General features: G+C 36.8%; 1 protein-coding gene across 23 annotated transcripts in view; it reads right to left on the bottom strand.

Annotated features, from left to right (window-relative positions):
* PBRM1 (polybromo 1) overlaps window positions 1–25429 on the bottom strand; it is a 155042-nt gene that overhangs the window by 45088 nt on the left and 84525 nt on the right. For 10 of the 23 annotated variants that reach the window (XR_013162739.1, XM_077129025.1, XM_077129023.1 and 7 more), the window contains 4 exons: window positions 14247–14432; window positions 3124–3281; window positions 2208–2471; window positions 514–674 (listed from right to left, as the gene is read on the bottom strand). Coding sequence is in view for 22 of the 23 variants with exons in the window: in XM_077129025.1 (XP_076985140.1) it covers window positions 514–674; window positions 2208–2471; window positions 3124–3281; window positions 14247–14432 (769 nt within the window). In the remaining variant the exon portion in view is untranslated. The remainder of the gene's footprint in view (window positions 1–513; window positions 675–2207; window positions 2472–3123; window positions 3282–14246; window positions 14433–25429) is intronic. The other 13 variants (XM_077129018.1, XM_077129031.1, XM_077129035.1 and 10 more) reach the window with 3 other exon arrangements.

Here is a 25429-nt window from a genome sequence, read left to right as displayed (position 1 = left end):
TTTTTCACCATCTGACCATCCATCCATCCATTCACTGTACACTTGTACATCAAATATCTGAGCCCCTGCTATGTTTCTATGTACCATGCTAGGAGCAGGGGACACAAAGGTGAGCAAGAAGCGGACCCCTACCCTCAGGGCACTTGTAGTCTGGTTTCAAAACCTGACAGCAACCTAATAAAAACTAATATGAGATATGTACACTGAAAGTGTGTAACAGTAAGACCTGACCCAGTCTGGAGGAGACAGGGAAGGCTTTCTTAAGGAAGTGTCATTTCATATTTAAGCTAAAGGAGTTAACCAAGTGAAGTTGGTAGGGATCTTTCTGATCTGAGTTCTGCGAATGGCAGGAGAGGCGGAAACAAAAGAGCCTGGGGGACGACTTTAAAAAAGAAAGTTTGGCTGGAGGTAAAAGGAGAAGGACTTTTTGCTTTCATCCTAAGAGTGAAAAATTTCTGCTGGCCCCAAATCTCTCAGAAGCAACCTCATTTTTGCTACGTCAATGACACTTACCTGCCCACACGAGGACGCACCAGGCCATGGGATTTGATAAAGACACAGTCACCAACCTTCAGCCACATGTCATTGTAACGGAGCTGCTCAAAGTAGTGGCAACCTGGTTCACCATTGGACATTTCCACAGGGACATCTTCTTTCTCCTGTATTAAAGGAAACTGGTGAAGAAATGTAATGGAAAATCAAGTAGTAGAGAGAAAAGGTAAAAAAAAGGGAAAGAAGACTTTCCTTTATATTAACTTGAAAGGAAAAAAATACATAAATAGAAACCTGATGAAGGTAAGAAATGAAAACTAGGTTTGAAATCAAACTCAGTCTTATCAAGTACTGTATCCATTTAAAGTTTCTCATTAATTTTCATAAAATAATGTTACCTCAAGACACTTTTATCCCCCTCTCTTCCATTCCTATAACCTTTGGCAAAAAAATACTGGGGAGTATTTATTAGCATTCAGAAGCAGACTCATCCATGGATTACTATAGAGTATCATGAACAAATTCTACACAAGCTTCCTCAACTACGTTTATTGAGCTCCCTTAATTTCTCAATATTAACAATTGATAGATTTAAAATTTTATTTTTATTTATTCCAACATAGAAAGGAGTAAAACATTATTAAATATAATGTCTTATATATTGTCGTACATCCATATAATGCAGTACTGTGCAGTCAGTGAAGATGTAAAGTAGATCTATGTATAATAACATGAACATTTTTGTAGAATATATGGATATACAGATAAATTAACAAGTTGCAAAATAGCATGTGATCTCAGCATTATTTTTTAAAGTTTGAAAATACGAATATGAAAAGCGTATACTAAAGTGAGTGATTATTTCTGAGGATGGGAACATGAGAAGGCTTTTGGTGTTTAAATTATATGTGTTCCAGTGTTTGAATTCTTTACAGCAAATATGCTGCTTCTTTATAATCAAGAAAGATAGAAAACTTTTAGTTGCTAATGTAAAACTGGAAGATATTTGAATTCTTAAAGTCTTAGGAAGAAGTATCCATTTTAGTATTTAAGTAAAGATATGAGACAACTAGCAGTTTATATATAGCAAGGACCCTGTCAGCTTATGAACACTAGATGACAAGTCTAAACTGATTCCATGTTACATTTCACTGATATTGCCTTTCCTTTTCTTAAAATTAAGGATTCCTAGACATAACAAAAACAAACAAAAAAATCACATTTTTTCCCAAGCTCCCTTTCTCTTACATGTTAGAAAACTAATACTCTTTGCAGTTAGGTCTTAGATATCTTTCTCAAATGCATGATTAACATTCACTTATACGTTATTTATCTCCTCTTGATTCTGTTCTGGTAATTTTGTATTAGCCTAGAAAATTATTAATTTTATTCAGGTTTTCAAAGTATTAGCAGAAATGTACACATTTTTATAGTTCTCCCACATTCTGTGTTTTTGAGTTTAACCCCTCTCTTTTACCCTTTTGTTTGGGTAGTTATCTGTTTATTTCATTTGACTTGTGGAAGAACTGGCTTAGTTTTATTTTTAAATTCTATTGCTCTGTTGTCTAAGTATTAATTTCTCTCTTTCCTTTATTCTGTTTGGTTTAGGTTTTATATTGCTGTTTTTTTTCCAATTTTGAAGTTAAATTTTGCATTTTCTAGAATAGATATTTTGAGACATAAAATTCTTCTCTGTGTGGCTACTGTCTACATACCTTTTCCAAGTTAAAACTGTCTTCAATGCGACTGTCCTCTGAGTTGTCTGTGTTCTTCTCATCATCCCCTTTGTCTGCATTTGCAAATACGGAGGCCACTCGGACCACAGGAAGGGGCACATCCCTAGGGATGAACCTAACTGAGCTGATGGGCATGGTCCACAGTTTAATTTTTTTAAAAGACTTGGTTTTCGCAGAATACCGTGATTCACAGACATAAACATCCTCATCTCGAAAGTTTTCTGGGCATAATTTAAAGTATTCCTGGGGAACATAAGACTAAAATTAATTATTTAATTAGATGAATTTTCCAAAAACAGAAAGAAGCTAAAGCTAACATCAACCACCTAGCCAAACAAAAGCTAAACTGTAAAGACTTCCTGGTGGCTAACAACAAATGGCAAATGGCTAGAGCAATCTAGGAGTATTTCCACTGTTATAAAATAGTCTTATTAAAGACATACATTTCTGCTTATAAACATAAATAGTTCCAATTAGCTCACTAATTGCATCTTTGAAAATACATTAATATTTCATATAGTTATAATGTTCCTTAAAGCTTTGGACAGGTCTCATGCGGCTATATCAGATAAACACATGCATAGTACATCTATTAACTAAAAAGCAAACTGACAATTTATAATTACTACCTTTTTTAGGAAACATCATTCTCAAAAATTAGACTGGCAATATAAAAAAATAAAAGCTGACTGCATATAGCTAAATAGTGTGGGCAACAAGTGGTCTTTCACCACTATGTTCAGGTTAATTTGTTTCCAAGTCTTTACATATAGCTATCTATACATGGCTTAAAAAATAAAAAAGCAGAGTTCCTAATTTTGTAATTATCAATTCTGTGTTCTGAAATTTAATCCTAGGGTATGAGTAATACTTTTGGAATTAATGAGCTTCTTACCTTGACAAACATAACCACACATTTGCCTAGAATTTTACTAACGGGAACTTTGTTGTAATAGTCACTCTTAAAAACTTCTTTTTCTAGAAACTTTCGTGTAGCCAGGTGGAATGTTTCATTTGGCCGATAAAACCAACAGCCATATAACCATTTTTCACCTCAAAAAAAGAAAGAGTGAGAGAGAAAATATCACTACTAACAGAAATTAAGACAGGCAAATACTCCATCATCAAGTTATTTTGCCACGGCCTGAACCTAGCGATGCATCTTAAGCCACAGTTCTTTAATTATACTGGTAGAAGTAATATTTAAAAAATAATGAAGAACAATGAGGTCTAAAAAACATTACTTTCCTCCTTATATTAAAGAAGTATAATATACAGAACGAAGATAGTGATGAGAGCTGCTCTACTTTGCTCTGGTCAGACCACACCTAAAGCTGTGTTCTTTAGTAAGGATACAGACACACTGAAGGCATAATTTACACTATTGTGAAAGAATCTACAACTATTTCACACAATGAACAGCTAAAATAAATGGATCACATTTTCTCTTGATTTTATTTTCGTTAGCTCTTATTTATTTTCCATTTCTCAATTTAAAAGCCAACTGATGAAGTAAATGACCAAGATGAAGGAGTAAGATATTGTAGGGTTCTGTCCACCAATAGAATCTTAAAATAACTATTAAAAATTGGCAGAACCGCCCCTCTCAGAGCCCAGGAAAACGGCTATAGAATTGTAGTAAATATGCAGATGCTGAATCAAGAAAAAGGCAATTTAAAAATGGCTAGAAAACCCGAGGCCTTGCTCAAACCAAGATGGTAGAGTGTTATTTCCAGAGAAACAAAAGCTAAGGGAGTTTGTTAACGCTATACTAGTCCTAAAAAAATGCTAAATGGTGTTCTTTTTGTCGTTAGTCCCGTTAGACTGAAGTTGCATGAAGAAATAAGATTTCAGGTAAAGGTAACAATGTGAGTAAATATAAATGCCAATTATTGTAGTTTTAGTTTGTAATGCCACTTTCTACTTCTCACAGGATCTAAAAAGCAAATGAATAAAACATAATGATAAATAAATGGTTTCTGCACTCATAATGTAAAAATATGTCATTTGTGACAAGAAATACATAAAGGTAAGGGGAAGAAAGGGCATGGAAATGTAGTCTGTTTATGCTACTGAAATAAAGTTGGAATCTAAACAAACAAGATTGTTATAGATTTAGGATGTTAATTTTCTTTTTTTTTTTGGTTTTTTTTTTTTTTGCATGGGCAGGCACTGGGAATTGAATGTGGATTGCTGGGATGGAAAATGAGAACTGGATGTTAATTTTTTTAAAATATATTTTTAGTGAGAAATATCAGCACACCTACAACCCAACCATATTACATGATCGATGGCTCACAATATCATATTTTTCACCATGATCATTTTTAGAACATTTGCATCACTCCAGAAAAAGAAATTAAAAAAAAACAAAACAAAAAACGAAAAATCCACACATCTCATACCACTTACTCCTCCCTCTCATTGATCTATAATATAGTATTTTTTTTTTTTTTTTGCTTGCATGGGCAGGCATCAGGAATTGAACCTGGGTCTCTGGCATGGTAGGCGAGAACTCTACTTACTGAGCCACCGTGGCCCACACTTCACAGTATTTTTTTAAAATTAATTAAAAAAAACAACAATAACAAACAAACGCAAACATTCTTAACTTACAATCATTCCATTCTACATATATAATTAGTAATTCACAATATCACCACATAGTTGCATATTCATCATCATGATCATTTCTTAGAACATTTGCATCAATTCAGAAAAAGAAATAAAAAGACAACAGAACAAAATTCATATATACTATATCCCCTACGCTTCTCTTTCATTGATCACTAGCATTACAATCTAATTTTATTTTAACATTTGTTCCCCCTATTATTTTATTCCATGTTTTACCCGTCTTTTAATAAGGTAGATAAAAGGAGCATCAGACACAAGGTTTTCACAATCACACACATTGTGAAAGCTATATCATTATACAAACATCTTCAAGAAACCTGGCTACTGTGACACAGCTCTACATTTTCAGGCAGTTCCCTCCAACCTCTCCATTAATCTTGACTAACAAGGTGCCATTTATTTAATGTGTAAAAATAACCTCCAGGACAACCTCTAGACTCTGTTTGGAATCTCTCAGCCATTGACACTTTGTCTCATTTCGGTCTTCCCCATTTTGGTCAAGAAGGTTTTCTCAATCCCTGTATGTTCAGTCTCAGCTGATTCTAGGGGTTTTCTCAATCCCTTGATGCTGAGTCTCAGGTCATTCTAGGAATTCTGTCCCACGTTGCCAGGAAGGTCCACACCCCTGGGAGTCACGTCCCATGTAGACAGGGGGAGGGTGGTGAGTTTGCTTGTTGTGTTGGCTGGAGAGAGAGGCCACATCTGAGCAAAAGAGGTTTTCCTGGGGGTGACTCTTAGGCCTAATTTTAAGTAGGCTTGACCAATCCTTTGTGGGGTTAAGTTTCATATGAACAAACCCCAAGATCGGGGGCTCAGCCTATTGCTTTGGTCTGCACTGCTTGTGAGAATATCAAGAATTCAACTTGGGGATGCTGAATTTTCCCCCTTTCTCACCATTCCCTGAAGGGGACTTTGCAAATACTTTTTATTCATTGTTCAAATCACTCTGGGATTTATCGGGGCATTACTCTGGACAAACCAATGCCCTACTCAAGATTCCATATAGTTATGGTGTTCAATTAAGTTGTCTACATAAGTTATATTAGGAAATGCACTAGTCAAAATATAAATTTTGTACCAAATAAAATTTTTTTCTTTAGTTTCACATAAGTTAAAATTTTAAAATATTAATTACTATCAATTTTCAACACTCTGCAGTAATGACATCCCTATGTTCTTCCTCACGCAAAAACATTTTTAAAATTTGTACATTTAGTCACTATCATTAAACACTCTAGGCATTCCTAGATTATACCGTCTCAGTCTTTACAGTCTTTCTTTCTGATTTCATTTGTGCCCCCAGCCCTCCTCCCTCTATCATTCTCACAGTCAGTTTCATTCAGTGTTTTAACATAATTGTATTACAGTTAGATAGTATTGTGCTATCTATTTCTGAGTTTTTACAATCAGTCCTGTTGTACAATCTGTATCCCTTCAGCTCCAATTACCCAATATCTTACACTATTTCTATCTCCTGATGGTCTCTGTTACCAATGAAATTCTCCAACCTTATTCACTAATGTCAGTTCATATTAGTGAGACCACACAGTATTTGTCCTTTTGTTTCTGGCTAATCTCATTCAGCATAATGTCCTTAAGGTCCATTCATGTTGTTACATATTTCATAACTTTATTCTGTCTTACAGCTGCATAATATTCCATTGTATGTTTATACCACAGTTTGTTTAGCCACTTGTCTGTTGGTGGACATTTGGGCTGTTTCCATCACTTCACAACTGTAAGCAATGCTACTATAAACTGGTGTGCCAATGTCCACTTGTGTCCTTGCCCTCATGTCCTCTGAGTAGATACCTAACAATAGTATTGCCGGGACATATGGCAATTCTATATTTAGCTTCCTGAGGAACTGCCACACTGCCTTCCACAGCGGTTGTACTGTTTGACACTCCCATCAACAATGGGTAAGTGTGCCTCTTTCTCTACTACCTCTCCAGCACTTATTGTTTTCTTGATAATGCCCACTCTGGTGGGTGTGAGATAATATCTAATTGTGGTTTTCATTTGCATTTCCCTAACAGCCAGGGAAATTGAGCATCCTTTCATGTGCCTTTTGGCCATTTGTACTTCCTCTTCTGAGAAGTGTCTGTTCAAGTCTTTTGTCCATTTTGTAATTGGGTTGTCTGTCTTTTTGTTGTTGAGTTGAACAATCTCTTTATATACTCTGGGTACTAGACCTTCATCTGATATATTGTTGCCAAATATTGTCTCTCATTGTGTAGGCTGTCTTTTTACTTTCTTGATGTAAAAAAGTTTCTTGATGCACAAAAGTGCTTAATTTTGAGGAGTTCCCATTCATTTCTTTCTTCTACGCTCGTGCTTTGGGTGTAAGGTCTAGGAAACTGCCTCCTATTATAAGATTTATAAGACATCTCCTACATTTTCTTCTAACAGTTTTATGGTCTTAGATCTAATGTTTAGGTCTTTGATCCATTTTGAGTTAATTTTTGTATAGGGTGTAAGATATGGTTCCTCTTTCATTCTTTTGTATATGGATATCTAGTTCTCCAGGCACCAATTATTGAAGAGACTGTTCTGTCCCAGGTGAGTTGGCTTGACTGCCTTATCAAAGATCAAGCGTCCATAGATGAGAGGGTCTATATCTGAACACCCTATTTTATTCCACTGAGCAGTATATTTATTTTTATGTCAGTACCATGCTGTTTTGACCACTGAAGCTTCATAATATGCCTTAAAGTCAGGTAGCATGAGAACCTCAACTTCATTTTCTTTCTCAGAATACTTTTAGCTATTTGGGGCACTTGGTTTTTCTATTTCTGAAAAGTAAGTTGTTGGGATTTTAATTGGTATTGAATTGAATCTGAAAATCAATTTAGGTAGAACTGACATCTTAACTGTATTTAGTGTTCCAATCTACGAACACTATATGCCCTTCCATTTATTTAGATCTTCTGTGATTTCTTTTAACAATTTCTTGTAGTTTTCTTCACATGGGTCTTTTGTCTCTTTAGTTAAATTTATTCCTAAATATTTTATTCTTTTGGTTGTAATTGTAAATGGAGTGTACAGAAACACTACAGATTTCTGAGTGTTGATCTTGTAAACTGCCACTTTGCTGTACTCATTTATTACCTCTAGTAGTTTCGCAGTGGATTTTTCGGGATTTTCAACATATAGAATCATATCATCTGCAAACAGTGAGAGTTTTACTTCTTCCTTTCCAATTTTGAGGCCTTGTATTTCTTTTTCTTGTCTAATTGCTCTGGCTAGAACTTCCAACACAATGTTGAACAACATTTGTGATAGGGGACATTCTTGTCTTGTTCCTGATCTAAGGGAGAAAGTTTTTAGTTTTTACCCATTGAGCATGATGCTAGCTGTGGGTTTTTCATATTCCCTCTACCACGTTCAGGAAGTTCGCTTCTATTCCTATCCATTGAAGTGTTTTCAACAGGAAAGGATGAATTTTGTGAAATGCCTTTTCTGCATCAATCGAGATGATCATGTGGTTTTTCTGCTTTGATTTGTTGATATGGTGTATTACATTAATTGATTTTCTTATGTTGAACCATCTTTGCATACCTGGGATGAATCCTACTTGGTCATGGTGTATAATTATTTAATGCGCTGCTGGATTTGATTTGGTAGAATTTTGTTGAGAATTTCTGCATCTATATTCATTAGAGAGACTGGTCTGTAGTTTTCTTTTCTTGTAATATCTTTGTCTGGTTTTGGTATAAGGGTAATGTTGGCTTCATAGAATGAGTTAGGTAGCTCTCCCTCCTCTTCAGTTTTTTTTGAAGAGTTTGAGTAGGATTGGTACTAATTCTTTCTTGAATGTTTGGTAAAATGCACATGTGAGGTTATCTGGTCCTGGACCATTCTTTTTGGGGAGATTCTTAATGACTGACTCAGTTTCTTTACTTGTGATTGGTATGTTGAGGTTGTCTATTTCTTCTCAAGTCCATGTTGGTTGCTCATGCCTTTCTAGAAAGTTGTTCATTTCATCTACATTGTCTAGTTTATTAGCATAAAGTTATTCACAGTATTCTCTCATTACTTCCTTTAATTCAACGGGGTCAGTAGTTATGTCTCCTCTTCCATTTCTGATTTTATTTATTTGCATCCTCTCTTCTTTTTTTTTATAACTTATTAATTAAAAAAAATTACAAGAAATGCAAGCATCCTTAATATATGCTCATTCTGTTCTACATATATAATCAGCAATTCACAATATCATCACATAGTTGTATATTCATCATCATGATCATTCCTTAGAACATCTGCATCAATTCAGAAAAAGAAATGAAAAGACAACAGAAAAATAAAACAAAAACAGAAAAAGGAAAAAAAAATTTTTACATACCATACCCCTTACCTTTCCCTTTCATTGATCACTAGCATTTCAAATTGAATTTATTTTAACATTTGTTTCACTATTATTTATTTTTATTCCATATGTTCCTCTCATCTGTTGACAAGGTACATAAAAGGAGCATCAGACACAAGGTTTTCACAATCACACAGTCACATTGTGAAAGCTATATCATTATACAATCTTCATCAAGAAACACGGCTACTGGAACACAGCTCTACATTTTCAGGCAGTTCCCTCCAGGCTCTCCATTACATATTGGATAACAAGGTGATATCTACTTAATGCGTAAGAATAACCTCCAGGATAATCTCTCCACTCTGTTTGGAATCTCTCAGCAATTGACACTTTGTCTCATTTCACTCTTCCCTCTTTTGGTCGAGAAGGTTTTCTCAATCCCTTGATGCTGGGTCTCAGCTCAGTCTAGGGTTTTTCTCAATCCCTTGATGCTGAGTCTCAGCTCATTCTAGGATTTCTGTCCCACGTTGCCAGGAAAGTTCACACCCCTGGGAGTCATGTCCCACGTACACAGGGGGAGAGTGGTGAGTTTGCATGTTGTGTTGGCTGGAGACAGAGGCCACATCTGAGCAAAAAAAGAGGTTCTCTTGGGGGGGGGTGATTCTTAAGCCTAATTTTAAGTAGGCTTGACCTATCCTTTGTGGGGTTAACTTTCATGTGAACAAACCCCAAGACTGGGGGCTCAGCCTGTAGCTTTGGTTGTCTGCACTGCTTGTGAGAATATCAAGAATTCAACTTGGGGAGGTTGACTTTTCCCCCATTCTCACCATTCCCCAAAGGGGATTTTGCAAGTACTTTTCCACTCACTGATCAAATCACTCTGGGATTCATTGGGGCATCACTCTGGACAAACCAATAAAATCTAATGTCCTACCCAAGGTTCCATGTACTTATGTTGTTCAACCAACTATCTACATAAGTCATATTAGGAGATGCACTGCTCAAAATATAAATTTTGTACCAAATAAAAATTTTTTTATTTAGTCTCACACATAAGTTGAAATTTTAAAATATTAATTACTGTCTATTTTCAGCACCCTGCAGTAATGAGATTCCTTTGTTCTTCCTCATGCAAAAACATTTTAAAATTTGCATATTTAGTCAGTATCATTATACACTCTAGGCATTCCTAGATTATACCATCTCAATCTTTATCGTCTATCTTTTCTTTGTGATTTCAGTTATGCCCCCAGCCCTCCTCCCTCTATCATTCTCACGTTCCGCTTCATTCAGTGTTTTAACATAATTGTATTATAGGTAGTGTTGGACTGTCCATTTCTGAGTTTTTATATTCAGTCCTGTTGCACAATCTGTATCCCTTCAGCTCCAGTTACCCAATATGTTACCCTATTTCTACGTCCTGATGGTCTCTGTCACCAATGAAATATTCCAAGTTTTTTCACTAATGACAGTTCATATCAGTGAGACCAAACAGTATTTGTCATTCTGTTTTTGGCTAATCACACTCAGCATCATGTCCTTAAGGTCCACCCATGTTGTTACATACTTCATAACTTTATTCTGTCTTACAGCTGCATAATATTCCATCATATGTATATGCCACAGTTTGTTTAGCCACCCGTCCATTGTTGGACATTTTGGCTGTTTCCATCTCTTGGTAATCGTAAATAATGCTGCTATAAACATTGGTGTGCAAATGTCCGTTTGTGTCCTTGCTCTCATGTCCTTTGAGTAGAGACAGCATATAGATGGGTCTTGTTTTTTAATCCATTCTGCCAGTCTGTCTTTTGATTGGGGAGTTTAATCCATTAACATTTAGTGTTATTATTGCACGGGTAGTACTTTCTTCTACTATTTTGCCTTCTGGATTTTATATGTCATGTCCAATTCTCCTTCTTTTTGCCTTTACTCATAGTCTTCCTTTCTACACTCTTCTCCACACCTCTCCTGTCTTTTCGTATCTGTCTCTAGTGCTCCCTTTAGTATTTCTTGCAGTGCTGGTCCCTTGGTCACAAATTCTCTCAGTGATTTTTTTGTCTGAAAATGTTTTAATTTCTCCTTCATTTCTGAAGGACAATTTTGCTGGATACAGAATTCTTGGTTGGCAGTTTTTCTCTTTTAATAATTTAAATATATCATCCCACTGTCTTCTCATCTCCATTGTTTCTGCTTAGAGATCTACGCATAGTCTTATCGGGCTTCCCTTGTACGTGATGGTTTGCTTTTCTTTTGCTGCTTTCAAGATTCTCTCTTTCTCTTTGACCTCTGGCATTCTGATTAGTAAATGTCTTGGAGTACATCTATTTGGATCTATTGTCTTTGTGGTACGCTGCACTTCTTGGATCTGTAATTTTAAGTCTTTCATAAGAGTTGGGAAATTTTCAGTGATAATTTCCTCCATTAGTTTTTCTCCTCCTTTTCCCTTCTCTTCTTCTGCTGGGACACCCACAGCACATATATTCGTGCGCTTCAGATTGTCATTCAATTCCCTGAGTCCTTGCTCATATTTTTCCATTCTTTTCCCTATATTTTCTTTTGCTTGTCGGATTTCAGATGTTCCATCCTCCAGATCATTAATCCTATCTTCTGCCTCTTGAAATCTGACCATGTAGGTTTCCATTGTTTTTTCATCTCTTCTACTGTACCTTTCATTCCCATAAGTTCTGCGATTTGTTTTTTCAGACATTCGATTTCTTTTTTTTCATTCCTTGCCTTCTTTATACTCTCCTCAATTCAATGATTTGATTTTTGATGAGTTTTTCCATGTCTGTTTGAACATTTTGAATTAATTGTTTCAACTCCTGTATCTCATCTGAATTACTGGTTTGTTCCTTTGACTGGGCCATATCTTCAATTTTCCTAGTGTGATTTGTTATTTTTTGCTAGCATCTAGGCATTTAATTACCTTAATTAGTTTATTCTGGAGACTGTTTTCACTTCTTTGACCTAAGATTTTCTTGCTGGATGACTTTATTTTCTATCTGTTCTTTGACATTCAGTTCAGCTTCAACTGGACCTCTAGCTTAAGTTTCGTTTTTCAGAGGAGAATTTTTCAGTTCTTGTTTCTTACCCCACCTCCATGGTGCCTTCCCTCCCCATCCCCTTAGGAGGGCCTACTTAGGTATTATAGACTCCAGCCAGATTTTCCTAGACCAAACTTGCCTTCTGTCAGGAGGAAAGAGTCACCTGTTTCAGTTTTCCCTGAGGGTGAGATCCAGCAGGTTGAAAGACTTTCCTGTGAAGTCTCTGGACTCTGTGTTTTTCCTATCCTGCCCAGTATGTGGCGCTTGTCTGCCTACGGGTCCCACCAGCATAAGGTGATGTGGTACCTTTAACTTCAGTGGACTCTCCCTGCTGGGGGCGTGGTAGAGACAGAGGAGGGTTGTAGGCTGGCTTTAATTACTTCAAATTTCCAAACCCTGGGGTCTCAATTATTTGAGGGAGGGAATCCACCTGAGCTGGGCCTCAGCCCTCTACTGGGGAAGGCAGAGGTTCCAGACAAGCTTTCCAACAAGCTTGTTTCTGCCTATGCCTGGGGTAGTTACAGCCTGAGAAGCCTTGCAGCTGTATCCAAAGGCAGTTTAGTCTTTTTAGAAACACGATCACAAAAAAAGGAGAGAGAAAAGTCCTTCTCATAACAGGACCCCTGTTCTTCAGGTTTGCCAATCAACATGTTGGTATGTTGCTTTGTGTACCTCCAGATCCTATGTGCCCCCTCCTTTCCTTCAGAGCCCAGACCCTTTAAAGTATTATGTGTTATCTGATCCAAAAAACCTGTTTCTTTTTTCTTCTTCCTTACCCCTGCCCCCTCGGTGCTGGGGCAAAAATCAGCACCCTCCGCTTTGACCAGGTTCAGCTGAGCTGGGGGCCTATTTTTAGTAGTCAGAATTTGTGAATTAATTCCACAATTGCAGATTAATTGTGCTCAGCCCCTGCTGCTGGTAAAGTCCCTTTCCTTTCTCCTTTGGGAAGCAGCCTGTGGGGGAGGGGCACCAGTGGTGGTGGCTTTGGGAACTCACGGTTCTGGGGGGGGCTCACAGCTGGTCCAGACTGGGGTATGCTGTGTGTCTGGTCATTGACATGGCCCCAGGAGTTGTTCTGTACTGTTCCTGGCTATTTAGTAGCTGTTCTGGAGGACGAACTAAATCCCATACCTTACTAAGCCACCATCTTGGCACTCTCTCTGCTCCACAGTATTTTAATCTACCCAATTTTTACCCTTTATCTCCCCCTATTATTTATTTATTTTTTATCCTTTTTTTTTTTCACTCACGTTTCCATACCCTGGATAAAAGGAGCATCAGACAGAAGGTTTCCCCAATCACACAGTCACACTGTAAAAGCTATACAGTTATACAGTCCTCTTCAAGAACCAAGGCTACTGGAACACAGTTCAACAGTTTCAGGAACTTTCCTCTAGCCATTCCAATACACCATAAACTAAAAAGGATATCTACATCACGCCTAAGAACAACCTCCAGGATAACCTCTTGACTATGAAATTTCTCAGCTACTGAGACTTTATTTTGTCTCATCTCTCTCTTCCCCCTTTAGGTCAAGAAGGCTTTCTCATGCCCATGATGCTGGGTCCTGATTCATTTCCAGGAGTCATGTCCCATGTAGCAGAGAGGGCAGTGAGTTAATTTGCCAAGTTGGTTTAAGAGGTTCTCTGGGGGTGACTCTTAAGTATATAATAATTTCTTTTTTACTTGTGACCTTTTCAATCAGACTAGCAGGTCAGGGGCAAAACATGAGTATTGTGTTCTCAAATCCCTGATATCCTTTGTAAAGACTGATGTATAATGTGTGTTTAATAAGTAGTTGAATGAATGAACTGCAACTAGACTCTAAGAAGTTTTATTTCTTTTGACACCACTGTGCCACTGCCAATAGTGCTAAATCTTATGATTTTTATACAATGGGAGCTTAATTACAAACAAAGTCAGAGGATATAAAACATCTTATTTAAAATTTTCTTCCCTGAGGACCAAGGAGGAGTAAAATAGTCACAAATCATCATTCTACCCTTTCATTTAAAACAAACTTACCAGCAGAATCTTCCCATAGTCTTTCAATACAGACTATATGTGGTTGCAGGTTAGTCTCTGCAGGTTCCACATAGACATAATCTCCAACATGGTACATACTGTTCTTAAAGCTGCAGTCCTGGCTGTATGTGCGATGTAAGCCTGAGAGGCCTGTAGCACCTGAGGAATCTTCACTTTTTTCAGCTTCTTAGGTTAAAAAAAGGAAAATGCGGTCATTAAAAGAATGTCAGAATTAGATGTATGATTAAAACAACATATACATTTAATTTTTTTTTAGATATTCAGGGCAGTGATTCACATTCCCTATAGCATCCATGCAAAATTGCTTTTTTGAATTACAACCATCATCTATATAAATAAATAAATATATAAATATATAAACAAAGAATCTACAGAATAAAAACAATTATCTTAGTATCATATGCTCAGTGTAGTCATTTTGGATAATTCAGAAAGACATGAAAAAATAAATAACTTAGAGATAACCTCTGATATACTTCCTTTCCATCTTAATGTTTCTGAAATTATTTTTTTCTCTAACAGTTACTAAATGGCTGTCACAGTTAATGGAATCTGAATTGAGGAAATAAGGTACCTGTATGAAATTGCTGAATTATTGCTTTTACCGAAGATCTTCAAAATAAATGAAATAAAATAAAATAAAACTTAACAACCACTCCAGTACAGTCCATCATTTGCAAATACCATACATCATGGTTAGGTTCTGGTGTCAACTTGGCCAAATGATGATGCCCAGATAAGCACTGGCCTGACTGTTGCCGCAAGAATATTTCATGGATAGTTGATAAACTGGAAGGCTGGTATTAAATCATCAGTCAGTTGATTGAAACTGTGACTAATTACATCTTCAGTCAACTAAAGTATGCCTCCCACTAACAAGATAATCCAATCAGTTGAAGACTTTTAAGGAAAAGAGACTTTTTCACTGCTTCTCCAGCCAGTGAACCTCTCCTATGGAGTTCATTCAGACCCTTCACTGGAGCTGTCAGCTGCAAAGCCTGCCCTATGGATTTTGGACTCTTCCATTTCCATGGTTGTATGAGACAACTTTATAAATCTCCTGTTTACAGACATCTCCTGTTGGTTTTGTTTTTCTATAGAACCCTAATACACCATATATATATATTTTTGAGGATAAATCTTTATCCACATCTTTGATTACTTCCTTAGCATAATTTCTCATAAGTACAATTGCTAGAAACAAGTATTTTAAATATTTTCAAAAGGTATATTCCAAACAGTTCTCCAAAAAGGCATTTGACTGAAGGAATCTGTTCTCTATCCCTTCTCCAACACTGCCATCATAACTGTTTTAAAGTTTTGACAATTTTGGTGAAAAACGTTATCTAGTAGTTGACTAATCAAGTCAATCCCCATGACATACATAGCAGACTCATAAAATTGCAAGGAATTTTATACCAGCAGAAACACAGGTATTTTCTGGGATTTTTTTTGCATGGGTCGGCACCAGGAATCGAACCTGGGTCTCCGGCATGTCAGGCAAGAATTCTGCCCGCTGAGCCACCGTGGCCCACCCAAGAGTTATATTTATTTATTTTATTTTCTGGAATTTTAATCTAGAAAAAAATGGACTCAAAGGGGAAAAGACAGTACAAAATGAAAAAAGGCTGTCAAACTCCTAAATTTCAAGAGGAAGAAAACAGGATAATAAAATAATTCAGCTACAAACCATGTGCTACCTTTCTTGAGCAAAGACGATTCAGAGGGCAGTATAGAATCCCATAGGATTATTTCCAGGCCTTGAAAGTGAATGGAGTTGCAAGAAAAATTACTTGGAAGTAGCGATTCTTTTTTTTTTCCCATTTCTTCTTTTTTGAACAGGAATGTCTGTAATTGTTAACCTATGCCCTTTCCATCATGGTTTTAGGAGCAGAAAACTTGTTTCTTTAGTTCTCAGGACAATAGCTGGAGAGGAATTGTGGCCCAGAATGGATTATACCCATGGCCTCACCCATCCTAATTTAGATGACTAAAATGATGAGATTTGGGACTTTTGAACTGATGAGATTTTGATGAAACTGTGGTACCTGGTTAAGGGTGCTGCTGTAACAAATACCTAAAAATGTGTAAGTTGTTTTAGAATTGGGCATGTTAGAAAAAGCATAGTCTTGAACAGGATGTTAGTATAAAAGTGAATGTTAAAGACTTGGTAATTAAGGGCTCAAAAGGAAACAAGAAACATGTTATTGGAAACTGGAGGAGAAGGGAGTCTTGTGATCTGGTTTCTTCTTGTGGCTTATTGTAAAGAAACCAATTCCATCAGACTGAGTGAGTAATTCTACTCTAAATTCTCTGAAGAACTCTCCTCTTGACACGTTCAAATAATCCAAAAGATAATCCATCAATTTTCTTTCTTCTGGGAAACATACTTTCATGAGCTTACTGTTCCAATCTGAACTGGTTGTCATCTATGTTTGCTATTTGGCTGTCACTCCAGGATTTACCTTTACTGTCACTGAAGATTCTCTCTCTCCTGTAACAGAACTTCTATTTTCTTCATCCAAAGTCTTCCTTTCTCTTTCTTTATTAGCTCTACCCTTTAGTAGTTCTCTAAGAAACCCATATGAGAGAGAACTTTCTGAGGTCTTGCATGTCTGAAAATGTCTTTAGTCTATGCTTGTACTTGACAGATAGTTTGGCTGGTAATAGATTTCTTAAGTTGGGTATAGAATTCTAAGTTGAAAAAATTCTAAATTGAAAGGAATTTTCACTTTAGAATTTTGTGTCTTCTAGCTTCAAAGTGTTCCTTAACTTTTTATTGTGAAATACTTTCAAATATAGGACATTTAAAAAATAATACAAACCTCATACAGAGAACTCCAACACATGCCCACCCCCCAATTCTGCCGAATATCCATTTTAACACAATGCCATATTTGCTATATCATTTTATCTATCCATCCATTTATCAATCCATTTGTCTATCAATACATTTATTCATCTGCTCATCTGTCTGCCTGTGCATCTATCTATCCATTAATTAATCCATTTTCTGAATACTTAAGTATAGAATGTACAAATCATGTTCCTTGAACACTAAACACTGCCATGTACATTTCTCAAGAACAGATATTCACTTAGCATTCATTTTAAGTACCATTATCAAATTTGAGAAATTTAAAATTGATATAACGCTTCCCAGTCTAGATTCCAATTTTTTTCATAAGTCCCAAATGTCCTGTGGTTGTCTGAACCCCAGAAAGTATCATGTTCTTTTAATTCATTCCGGTGAATGCAGACTTACTGCAGGGGGGATCTTTTGATTAGGCTATTTCAGTTGAGCCCTGCCTCAGGGTGGGTCTTACACTTCTCATGGAGTCCCTTTATAAGAGGATGAAGGGCACACAGAAAACAGAGATGAAATTAAGAAACTCTCACAGAAAAATCCCCAGAGAAATTTAAAGAGCCATAGACAGAGAAGCCAGAAGCAGAAGCAATGAAACTTGGAGGGAAGGATGAGCAGATGCTGCATGTGCCTTGGCATCTGACAGAGAAGTTCCAGGTACCAGCAGCATATTTTCAGAAAAAGCATTGTCCTGTTGATACCTTCCATTCTAGTTTGCTAGCTTCCGGAATGTAATATACCAGAAACGGAATGGCTTTTAAGAAGGGGAATTTAATAGGTTGCTAATTTACAGTTCTAAGGCCAAGAAGGTGTCACAATTAAAACAAGTCTATAGAAATGTCCAATCTAAGACATCCAGTGAAAGATACCTTGATTCAAGAAGGCCGATGAAGTTCAGAGTTTCTCTCTCAAGTGGAAAGGCACATGGCAAACGTGGTCAGGGTTTCTCTCTCATCTACAAAGGCCTGCAGTAAACATGCATCATCTGCTAGCTTTCTCTCTTGGCTTCCTGTTTCATGAAGCTCTCTGGGAGGCGTTTTCCTTCTTTATCTCCAAAGCCCTGGCTGATGGAATCTCTGCTTCTTGGTGCTGCAGCGTTCTCTGCTCTCTCTGAATCTCTCATTTTCCAAAATGTTTCCTCTTTTATAGGACTTCAGAAGCTAATCAAGCCCCACCCAGATGGGTGGAGACACACCTCTACCTAATCCACCTTAACAACCACTCTTGATTAAATCACATCTCCAGGGAGATGATCTAATTACAATTTTAAACATACAACACTAAACAGGGATTAGAAGGAATGGCTGCCTTTACAAAATGGGATTAGGATTAAAACATGGCTTTTCTAGGGTACATACATCATTTCAAACCAGGACACCTTCATTGGGACATTTTCACGGCCTTAGAACTGTACATTTGTAAGCTAATAAATTCCCATTGCTAAAAGCTAGTCCATTTCTGGTATAATGTATTTAGTCAGCTTTAGTATGCTGACACATGTCCTTTTGACCCTTTTCTCCTCCATTGTTAGACCCCTTCCTGGATCACATATTGAATTTACTTATCACTGTCTCTTTAGTTGCTTTTTTTTTCTTTTTTAATTGTGGGAACACACGTATAACATGACCTTTCCCATCTCAACTATTTCCAAGCATACCATACAGTGGGATTAGAGACATTCACAATGTCTGTGGTACCCTCACTACTTTCCATTACCCAAACTTTCCTATTTCCCCAAACAGAAACCCTATACCCGTTATGCATTAATTCCCCATTCCCCATACCCTCAGCTCCTGCCAACTTGTACTCTAATTTCTGTCTCTGTGAACTTGCATATATGTTGCATAAATATACTGCCATTATCATAGGGCTTAAAAATTTTTTTATTCAACATAACATAACAATTTACAAATGCAAATATCCTTACCATATGATCATTCCATTCTTTTTTTACAAGCTACTATATTTTTTTATTAATTTTAAAATTAAAAAATATATAACAAACACAAACATTCTGATTGTTCCATTCTTGATATATAATCAATAACTCACAATATCACCACATAGTTGTATATTCATTAACCTGATCAATTCAGAAAAAGAAATAAAAAGAAAACAGAAAAAAAGTCATACATATTGTATTAGTTAGGGTTCGCTAGAAAAAAAGAATCTACAGGAAACACTCGCAAATATAAAATTTATAAAAGTGTCTCACGTAACCACGAGAATGCAGTGTCCAAAATCCGCAGGTCAGGCTGTGAAGCTGACGACTCCGATGGAGGTTCTGGACGAACTCCATGGGAGAGGCTCGCCAGCTGAAGCAGGAAGAGAGCCTGTCTCCTCTGAATCCTCCTTAAAAGGCTTCCAGTGATTAGAGTAAGCACCACTCATTGCAGAAATTCCCCTTGGCTGATTAAAAATGGAATCAGCTATGGATACAGCTGACATGATCATGATTTAATTCTATGAAATGTCCTCAGTGCAACAGACAGGCCAGCACTTGCCCAACCAGACAAACAGGTACCACCACTTGGCCAAGTTGACACATGAACCTGACCATGACACATACCATACCCCTTACCCCTCCCTTTCTTTGATCAATAGCATTTCAATTTACTAAATTTATTTTAACATTTGTTCCCCCTAGTTTTTATTTATTTTTAATCCATATGTTTTACTCATCGGTCCATAAGGTAGATAAAAAAAGCATCAGACACAAGCTTTTCACAATCACACAGTCACACTGCGAAAGCTGTATCATTATACAATCATCTTCAAGAAACATGGCTACTGGAGCACAGCTCTACATTTTCAGGCAGTTCCCTCCAGCCACTCTGTTACACCTTAACTAAAAAGGTGATATCTATTTAATGTGTAAGAATAACCTCCAGGATAACCTCTCGACTCTGGAATCTCTCAACCATTGATACTTTATTGTCTCATTTCTCTCTTCCCACTTTTGGTCAAGAATCTAGTGCATATTTGCTTTCATTTACTAACAGATGACTGGTCACTGAGGGCTTTTCCAATGATATTGTTGTGGTATGGTTACTTTTCACTGGGTGTCAATGCCTGTTGAGACACTCTGGATGTGTGAGTAAAATCTTCTGGCAATTCACTATATAGATGCCATTCTTTTAAATATAGGAACTCTGCCTCAATGACATGATGGTCAATGTGTCTTTCCTGCAGTTATGTTTCACAGATAGCATTTCTTTTACTTTAAGGCCACTTTTCTTGCTCCTCTTTTTCATTAGGCACACATTCTTAGAGCTCACATGAATTATGGTATTGGAAAAATCCAATTCTTCTCTGCAGAGTTCCTCTCCTTGCTCCAAGTGGGAAAGTATATCTGATTTGAAGACTGGATATCTCACAGAGACCAGATGACTGATATTCTCCAGCATCACTTTTCTGAACAGCTTTCTCTGGGATGTATTTAGAAAGGACCACTCTTCCTGGGTGAACTCTATAATTGTATCTTTCAAGTCCACTAATTCTGCAAATGGCCAAGATATCCCAGAACTGAGCATGCTTCCCTGGTGGTTTCTGTGGGGACAAAGCTCAATCCTTGGTGTGGAAGCAGCACCACGCTCTTGGGAACAGAACCATAAGACATTTCTGGGGCAGTCTGAGTTATCATGGGTGGAGGAGAAGGCAGGTTTGGGTGCTTGCTGGAGGATGCACCCCTTCCTTTCCCTCTGGCTGAATCCTGAGATGGGGCTGAGATTCCTCAATGTCAGGTATGTTTTAAAAGTCTTTGTCTGTTATGTTTCTAGGTTAGTCCTCCTCATTGATGGTATCTATGCTTTAATCTTTTCTGCCTGGGCCGTTGCTTCCTTTTTTTTACTTTGTATGCTTTGTAATCGTTTACCAAAATTTGGACATTTGACATCTTAATGTGTTACCACTAGAATTTTGACTCTGAGGCATCATTTCCTTAAGTTTGTATCCATCTAATGGTATAACAGAGCTTTCCTTGAATGTCAGTAGCTAACATCAACAACAAAAAAGTAGGAGAAAAAGAAAACAACTTTCCTAGTTTTGCAGATTAATCTGTATGAGTGCTTCCTACAGGACTTATCCATACAATTAGTTTGGAGAGCAGCTTAAGGGCAAAGCATAGGTCCTTCATTGACCCATTTTGTGCCCTTTCCTTGTCTTGGGCATGCATGTATGGCCTTAGGAATTTCCCCATTGGTTCTGAATGCTCCCTACTTCCCAGGAAACAGTTTCCTCCTGGTCCCAAGCATTTTAATGCATGTCCATTATTCAGCAATCTTTTATGGGTAGAAATAACCAGTTAAAATAATTTCTAGAGTACACTGCTTCTATAGCTCTTCTTACTGCTGACTTCATATTCTATGACAAAGCATCATTTCTTATGTATTTCCATTATCCAGTCACACAGTACTGTTGGGAAATGTAGGCTTGAGTTAGTGCAAGCAAGAGGCACAAAGAGGGTAATTTTGCAGTCTATGCAGCAGGGCTTCCTTTCTTCTAGTCAAGCCTCAGGCTCATGAGGTAGATACACAGTGATGGGAGAGTGTTATGAACTGAGTTGTATTCCTAAAAAAAGATCTGTTAAAGTCTTAATTCCTGGTCCCATAAATGTGATCCTATTTGGAAATGGGATCTTTAAATATGTTATTTGTTAAGAAGAGGCCAAACTAGATTAGAGTGGTTCCTAGTACAATATGATTGGTATCTTTATAAAAAGAGAAAATACACAGTCATTAGGAGAGAAACAGAAAGGGAGAGGATGACAATGTCAGAGAAGCAGACTATGTTATACCACAAGCTGAAGCAAGCCATGGATTGCTGACAAGGCACCACCAGAATCCTAGACTTCAGAGGTAGCATGGTTCTCCTGGCATGGATTTCACACTTCTAGTCTCCAAAGCTGTGAGACAATAAATTACTTCTGTTTTAGGTACATTTGTGTTTAAGCCACCTAGTTTATGATACTTTGTATGGCAGTACCAGGAAAGTAAGAAAAGAAATGAAGAAAGAGAAACAGAAACAGAAACAGAGTTTTTTTTTTTTTCCTTTGTGGGGAACTGCATTTCTACAACAGGTTTCTGAGATTAAGTCAGTGGAAACATTTCTTGGTAGCTAAGAATTGCTCAAGGGCGGAGACCAATAGTCTTTTAAAACTAGGGAGCTCACCTTCCATGTGGGAGACCCGGTTTGATTCCCAGACCATGCACCCAAAAACAAAAAAAACCAAACAAATCATTACTGCCTTTATTCTAGAACGCATCACTAGAACAGATAATGAACGGGTTTACATATTATTGTAAAAACAACCATGAAGGAGGGCAGGTGTCATAAATTCCTACTTTTACACTCACTGAATCCAAGACCTTAGACCAGTGGTTCTCAGAGTTAAGAGTGCATCAGGATTACCTGGAAGGTTTGTTAAACATCGAGTGGTGGGTCTAAACTCCAGAGTTTCTGAATTAGTAGGTCTTGAGTGGTACCAGAGAGTTTGCATTCTAATCAGGTGATGTTGATGCTGCTTGCCCAGACGTTACACTTTCAGAACTGCCTTAGAGTAACTAAAGAAGGAACTTTTGCTAATTTTGCACTGTCAGGAACCAAGTCAACTAAACTTAAAAACATAACTCTAAGTATACCAAATTCTGTCATGGGAATAACAGAAGGAAACTCTCTGTGGTCCTGAATGTTATACCCTGCATAGCACTGATATTTTCTTTCTTTTTTTCTCCACTGATTTCTGCTCTGATGTTTATTTCCTTCCATCTACTTACTTGGGTTTAGTTCGCTCTTTTTTCTAGCTTTCTGAGGTAGAATCTTATATTATTGATTTTAGATCTTTCTTCCTTTGTAATTTAAGTGTTTAAAGCTACAAATTTCCCTCAAAGAATTGCTTTAGATATATCCCATAAATTTTGATATGTTGAGTTTTCATTTCAATCAGTTTTCTAATTGCCTATGTGAGATCTTCTTTGATCCATGAGTTATTTAGAAGACTGCTGTTTAATTTCCAATTTTGGAATATTTCAAACTTCCTTCTGTTGCTAATATCTAATCTAATTCCATTGTGACTGGAGAATAAAATTGGTACGATCTCAATCCCTTTAAAATTTTTGAAGCTTGTTTTAGGACCTAGCATATGGTCTAGATATTTTCATATACACTTGAAAAGAACTTGTATTCTGCAGTCGTTGGGTTGAGTGTTCTGCAGATGTCAGGTCAAGCTGGTTGGTAGTGTTATTTAAGTCTTCCATATCTTTACTTTTAGTCTAGTTGTTCTATCAATTAGTGAGAAAGGAGTACTGAGAAGTCTAACCATCATTGTCTATTTTTCCTTTCAATTCTGTCAGTTTTTGCCTCATGTATTTTGGGGCTCTGTTGTAAGTGCATATATGTTTATGTATATTTTAAAATGTTGTATTTTCTAAATTTAGTAGATTGAAATGCCAATGATCAATGAAAGGGAGAGGTAAGGGATATGGTATATATGAATTTTTTTCTCTTGTCTTTTTACTTTTTCTGAATTGATATAAATGTTCTAAGAAATGATCATGATGATGAATATACAACTATGTGATGATATTGTGAATTACTGATTATATATGTAGAATGGAATGATCATATGGTAAGAATGTGTTTGTTATATTTAAAAAAATTAAAAACAATAAAAAATATTGCATTTTCCTCATGCATTGACCATTTTTGTCTCTAGTACTATTTCATCTCTTAAAGGTAATTTTTTTCTGATATTAATATAGCTACTCCAACTCATTTATGGTTATTGTTTGCATGGTATATTGTTTTCCTTCCTTTTTTAATGTTCAACCTACTTGTGATACTGAATCTAAAGTTTCATTTGCAGACAGCATATAGCTGATCATACTTCTTAAATTCATTTGATAATCTCTGCCTTTTGATTGGAGTGTTTCATCTATTCACATTTAATGTTATTACTGATATGGTTGGATTTATGTCTGACATGCTGTTTTCTATGTGGGTTTTTTTGTCCCTTTTTTCCTGCTTTATTGCCTTCTTTTGTGCCAAGCAAGTGTTTTTTGTTGTACTGTTTTAATACCTGACCATTTTTTTACTATTTGCTTTTATAGGTTGCTCTAGGTATTACAATATGCACCTTTAACTTATCACAGTCTCATTCAGATGTATACAATTTTGTTCCAATATAGCTCCATGCCTTGCTTTCCTATGTGCTATCATTGTCACATATATCATACCTATAAAGGTTAATAACACAACAGGAGTTATAATCATTGTTTTAAACAGCTTAATGTTTTTTAAAGAAATTAAGAAAAATGAAATACAAACAGAACCTTTTATATTTACACACCTATTTGCCATTTCTTCAGTTCTTCCTGTGAACTTGAGTTACTATCTGGTGTCATTTGAAACCTTTCTTTTAGTATTACAGATAGGATAAGTCTGCTAGCAGTGAATTTCCTCAGTTTTTATTTAGCTGGGAATGTCTATCTTGACTTTACTTTTGAAGGGGATAGTTTCACTAGATATACAATTCCTGGTTCACAGCATTTTTTCTTTTGGCACTCTGTCATTCCACTAGTTTCTGGTCTCCAATGTTTCTCATGAGAAATTAGAGTGCTTCCTTGTGCACTAAAAGTCATTTCTGTGGCTTTCATGATTTTCTCTTAACTTCAGCTAATGTACTAGATGTGATTCTCTTTGTGTTTATCTTATCTGGAATTCATTATGTCTTCAAATATTTTTTCTGCCCCTTTCTTTCTCTCCTTTCCTTCTGAGACTCTCATTACAGATATTCTGGTATATTAACACTAGGGAGTGTTCCTCTGTCTGTATAGCTAGAGGGTCAGGCAATGCTTCAGGCAAACTTTGTGCTCAAACAACTCAACCCTATGAAGCTTCACCCTCTGCTGATCAATCTGTGCATGGGCTGGGGAATGCATTAAAAGTTGCAGCCAGTTTTTCAAGTACGCTTTGGCTTTTGTTTTTTTCCAGGTTCTCTTGCATCTCTCCAGCACATGTACAGTTTTCTATCAGCAGGAATGTGTTAATGAGCTTAAGACAGGCTTTCTACCACTCTTTCATTTCTAGGATCTTTTCCAACCCTTGCCCATCACACTGGGCTGGAAGGTTCAACCCAATCATCAGCACATCTACCACTTTTAGCTGGCAAAAAGATGGGGACTGCCATCCTACCCACCATTTCTCACCATCCCAAACAAATACAAACACAAAGCTGTTAGTTTTTACAGCCAGCCCTAACCTGGTAAAATTACTATGCTCATCAACCAGGTTTCTATCT

The sequence above is a fragment of the Tamandua tetradactyla genome, chromosome 15, assembly GCF_023851605.1.
Source record: "Tamandua tetradactyla isolate mTamTet1 chromosome 15, mTamTet1.pri, whole genome shotgun sequence".
In the NCBI taxonomy this organism is placed as follows: domain Eukaryota; kingdom Metazoa; phylum Chordata; class Mammalia; order Pilosa; family Myrmecophagidae; genus Tamandua; species Tamandua tetradactyla.
This window is presented reverse-complemented; position numbering and strand designations above follow the sequence as displayed.